The 5,555-nt window shown below is 39.6% G+C and overlaps 1 protein-coding gene across 1 annotated transcript in view; it reads left to right on the top strand.

Annotated features, from left to right (window-relative positions):
* Positions 1-3,301: 3,301 nt before the first annotated feature.
* The window catches only part of LOC105627633 (transcription factor 12), a 28,501-nt gene continuing 26,247 nt past the window's right edge, over positions 3,302-5,555 (top strand). Inside the window, exon 1 of the mRNA XM_012208912.1 lies at positions 3,302-3,781. Within this exon, the coding sequence (XP_012064302.1) occupies positions 3,302-3,781 (480 nt within the window). The remainder of the gene's footprint in view (positions 3,782-5,555) is intronic.

Here is a 5,555-nt window from a genome sequence, read left to right as displayed (position 1 = left end):
AGAACCGAGTACTGTTGTGACTTGATGGGCGATGCGGGCCTATTCTTTTACGAACTAATGACGAATTACTTTTGAGACAACAAGACTTTTTTCTGCTCGATAAAATCATTCAGACGAGAGCAACTCTCCTAAACTTAACAGTAATCTCTTCAATGAAATATAAATATCTCACTTGTTTTTTATTTTAATATGCTTTTAGATTTCTTGAGTCTGCCAAATTTAGGATTAGTGGATTTTATTTTTATTCCAGGGCTGCCACAAATTTCTCATTCTAAAATTCCCAAATTTTTCCCTGATTTCAATAATACTTGAAATTTTTTGTATTTTTATCCTGATTACAAACGTAGCACTGTAAATTATTAATATATTAATGCTTACATTTAATTGTTAAATTGATAATACTAAAAAAAAACTACGTAAGTGTGATGTTAATCTTCTTTAAAGCTAAGAATTTTAATTTCTCAGAAAATTTTGCAATATTCTCTGACTTTTCCCTAGTTTCTCTGATCGTTTTCAATTTCCTTGACATTTCTCTAATTTTCCTAATTTTCAATTTCATGACTCCGTATTCGCTCTTCGGTAATCATTTATTTGAAGAACAATTGTAACGTTGCGAAATCCTTCAATATTGGGCGCAACGCAGAAGGGAATTTTTCCGATTTTTTATAAGGCTTAACAAACATTAAGCATTTCGCAAATTTAACGAGTCGCAAATCATGCCGACTGCGAGAAATACTGGATCGATAGTATCATATCACAGCCAATGCGATGGCTTGGAAATAATGCTCTGATGCTGCGCCGAGGTATTTGACCTCTTGCAAAAAAAAAATGAAACAGAAAGTAAGAGGCGATTAAGATATCGCGCCGATCCACGATTAATGATCTGGCGTGAAACGAGGGGCAGATAGGCACTGTTGTAAACAGCGCTCGCCCCCTCGAATCAATATCCGATTCGGTTTACATTTTTCTATGATCTACATTATTATCGAGCGAACGTTGCGCTATTGAACACCCAGAGAAAAGATTGTTTCGATTTAAAGAAATTCTCTTTGCTATACGGTTAAAGAAATAATTTCTTTGATTTGTGAAAAAATTTCTTTGATTTAAACATTATTTTTTTAAATCAAATAAAATGACGTTTAAATCATGATTTCTTAGATTTGAACATAATTTCTTTAAATCAAATAAATTTTATTTGATGTCAAAAAATAATATTCAAATCAACGAAATTTTTTTCTTTAATCGTATAGCAAAGAAAATTTCTTTAAATCGAAGCAACCTTTTCTCTGGGTGAATACTATCTAGAATACATTATACAAGTTTTTTGAGGCTTACTCTAGTCTACTCTAATCGTGGAAGCATTCGAGTTTAATTATGTCGAAAATCGATAGAAAAAAACGATAGGAAGTTGTGCGTAAATTCTGTAATTTTGATCGATATCGGAAACATCATAAGAGGGATCATAACAATTTATATCAGAAATAAAATAGACGTCAATCATTTTAAACGCAATATTGAAGCTTTATTACGCGATAAATCACAATCGCAATCGCCAGTTTCGTTCGATGCGGTGCCTCGAGCTTAATTCCCACGATTTTTTAGCGCGCAGACGTTACTTGACTCTCACCCGGAGTGCAACGCTTGCGTTTCGTCTGCGACGGAGTATACACACGAGAGATTGCAAGCGTCTCTTGTGGGGTCTCTTGTCGGGCCAAGAGAAACGGGAAGGAAAGAGAGATAGAAACGTGTGCATGCACGGAGCGAGAATGCATCGATACACACACACACATACATACACATACGTAAGGACTTCTACGTACATATCGCGGAGGGGGGGGAAGGGGGGGGGGGAGGGAGGTAAGCACACTTGCTCTGTGTATCGTCTGGTGGAAGGGGTGCGCTGGACCCCAGCCTCCTCCGTGCCGTGTGCGGTGTGTAGCCTACGAGTCGGGTAACACAAAACCAGTCGTCTCTCTACTGGCTAACCAGCTGGCCGTTTTACCTTCTAATTTCCTTTCTCTTTCTCTCTTTCTCTTTTTCAATTGTTTCCGCCGTGGGACGTTCCATGCGCGAGTGCAATCCTCTGTGTACATACTATAATCGTTTGTTTGAGAATATTGTGTATCAATAGAAAATACTCCAATGTGGAGAGTGTAGCTAATCGAGGGTTACACCGCACTGCGAAAACCGTGTGTTGTGGTAGATTCGTGCATGACACCGTGTGATGCAATTGCATTCGTGTCAACACGCGTATTACGACGAGTGGGATTTGACCAGCCCGAGAAAGTGTCAGGGAATCGAGTGCGTGTATAGACACGGTCGATGTGTTTTGCAAAAGTAGCATTGGTCTCCTTTTGGCGTCATGATTCAACGTATTTAATTGTTACGCGGATTATTTATTCTGGTTGAAGACTCTTCGATATGTTATAATTTGTGCAATCTGTTTCATCAATATAATTTGTTATCGACATCCATTGCGACGTCGAACGTGTCAAAAGCGATAATTTCATCGTTCAATGAAATGGATTCCGTCGATTTGTCGAGCCATCAAAAATTCCATCTCATTTTTCATGATGCAAAAAAATCAAAGACGATTCTTCCATTGCGAAACTCGGGCGTTTCGCCTCGCGACTTTCACTAGTGATTAACGATTATTGCGAGCAAAGAGTATAACGAAATTGCGCTGATCCACTAATAATCGTCGATCGTTGGAGTTTCTGATCAAATGATCGCGAGCTCTCGAGTTTCACTAAATGTTAATTCGTCGTGTATCTGGCGTGATAAATAGCGACCGTGACGCTCGACGCAAGGCCGTTTCGTCGTTACTACGATCACTATTTAGACGGTGACAGAATCCACGCGATCGCCAAGCGCGGTTGGATATGCCAGCCGAATAATAATTCGAATCGCGAATATTGGAAGACGTTCAAAGGTGTCCGTTTCGGATACGCCGACGACGAGTCGCGTCGGCAAATCGCGACGGATTGGAAGAATTACGCGCATCAACGCTGGAACTGTGTCAAGGTGGCAAGCGATGCGTGATCAGCGGTAAACTGTCAAACCTATCACCACGACAGTCATCTGCGATTAATTTCATCTCTCACTTCACTTAATACGCCTTCACCGACCAAGAGGAGTTCCCTAGAAAACATTTTAAACGACGCGAATGAACACCGTTGGATGTTCCACATGATTTATAAGATTCCACGATTTTATAATTCACGAGGATAGATAGCTGATTGCAAGTCAGGTTTTATTTGCACGGCGTCAAGACGTATCGAGTGGTGGCGAAGGAAATTACATGACTACTAGCGGAATCGAGATGGATCGGAGTTTCAAGAACAACGCGGACTTCAAGATGAATCAACAGAACTTCAAACTGAGCGATTTTGGGATCGACGTGAAATCCGGCCATGAATCGAAGATCACCGGTCAGAATAATCAGTGTAAAACTCGGCGAAGTGTTCAGGTCACTCGATACGTTCACGCGGAGAACACACACGTGCGACAGATTCCGATGAGTCCTGGACGACTCGCAAGTGGCTCGAATCTGCTGCAGGTCGTGTGCAATCGTTCTCGCGCCAATCCGCTGATGACTTCCAATAGCAACCAGCACAGGAACAGTCCAAGTCAACTTGGACAATTGCAGAACGTTGCTGCGGCGGCGGCGACAGATCGATTTCTGACGTCCAGTCCGAGTAACCTGTCCGGAACCGGTTCGATTATGCAGCTCAGCTCGTCGCCCAGTTATTGGAAACAATATGGGGGGCAGGAAAGCGGGGTAAATATTAACGAGAAGAATTGAAAGGAGGCGTATATCGTGATAGCGAGTGTATACCGTGGGAATACTCTCGATCGCCGTTACAGTCGAGAACAATGCGACAAGCGGAAAGATTTTGCAGTCTGATTATCTTCGTTGTTTATTAGAATGAATTGATTTCGCGATCAGCAATGTGTGAATATTGTGTTGTCGGATGGCGTGTTGCGCATCGATCACATAGCATCGCAATAGCTAAGACGCGTTAACCGCTGACGATAAATTCCTATCGATTTCGACGTTATCGAAATCGCGTCTATGAGGGTGTCTAACGCGTGTTGGAAATTTCACGGCTCGTAAAGATTAGGGCGAACCAATGTCTTTGATTAATGTCCGAATGCATTTGATATTATGACCAGTTGATATTTACCACTCGGACCAGAACATCTGTTGGGGGAGAAACATTCTTAATTTTTAATTCTTAAAAGAATTAACTTAATACTTATATGTGACTTCGAATTGTATTATTTATCGCGCCTTATATACTGTTGCTAAACACAGATGAGTAAAAAATGCCATATTTCATCAAGGCTTAATAATATTTCTTATGAATTTATACAGTTCAAATAAACTCTGCATTATTTACAAATTTTAGGATGCTTATTGGCATAAAATTATTAAGCTTTCTAAAATGTGTTTTTGCATTACTAATATTAAATTGTTTGTCAATTTAATAATTATAATATCACTACTCCAATTTCGGTTTAGGGCCGTGTTTCAAAACTGACAAATAATTTATGCACAATTTCCTTTTGAAAATGACATAAATTCACAAGAAATATTATTAGACATGAAGAACTACCTTGACCGAATATAATAATAATAATAATAATAATAATAATAATTTTATTGAGGTGTGAAGAAATACAAATTAACAATTTCTGAAAGCAATAGAATATATGACACTTTTTATACATTTGATTTTCGCTTAATACTGTCTATTGTTAAACTTCTTAAATTTATCTTTAAAATACAATAGCGATAGCACGACTTCTCGCGAGGGAAAGTGGGATGTTACTTGGTCCTGGCGATCGCTGAGACAGGAAATGTCTCTTGAGGTTCAGCCTCGACCTGGCCTCAAGTACATGGCTGTTGCGGCTCTCGTATCTAATGTTTGTCTCTCTCTCCACGTGGAGTTGTATTCATGGCGCGTTTCGCTTACAGAGCTAATTAGTATGTGCCGCCTTGCCGCGTATTAGGCGGTGGTCACAGTTGCATACGAAAGACATACACGAAGGGGAATGTCCCGTCCACTGTCGCCACCTGTGAAAGAATATCTTTACGAAATTCCAAGAATCTCCTATCCTTCAATCGTTGTCGATATCTGTTGTTATTTCGGTTGTTATTTTTTGGATTTTTTTATCTACGAGTATTATTTCGACAGGAACAATCTTCTTATTAACTAGCTTGGTTAGATGGAAAGAATTCCGAATAACAAATCAAAGAATCAGCTGCCAATGAATTAGATTATATCCTACTGTCAATATCCGTTTGTTGGTACGTAATTGAAAATTCTTTTTACGACGGAGGAGCGACGTATCATCGTGGTGAACATCCGGTTAATTTACTGTAAGCGGATACAGCCCGTTATCGCGATTCAATCATAACTCATCCGACGTATGTATCTTGTCTCTCTCTCAATTAATGGGAATTAATTGATCACTGCGGTCGTTAATGCTAGCAGGTGTATTCTACTGCCAGAGTTACAAATAAATAAGAGTAGCTCTCTCTCTCTCTC

Source organism: Atta cephalotes (genome assembly GCF_000143395.1).
Source record: "Atta cephalotes unplaced genomic scaffold scaffold00009, whole genome shotgun sequence".
In the NCBI taxonomy this organism is placed as follows: domain Eukaryota; kingdom Metazoa; phylum Arthropoda; class Insecta; order Hymenoptera; family Formicidae; genus Atta; species Atta cephalotes.
This window is presented reverse-complemented; position numbering and strand designations above follow the sequence as displayed.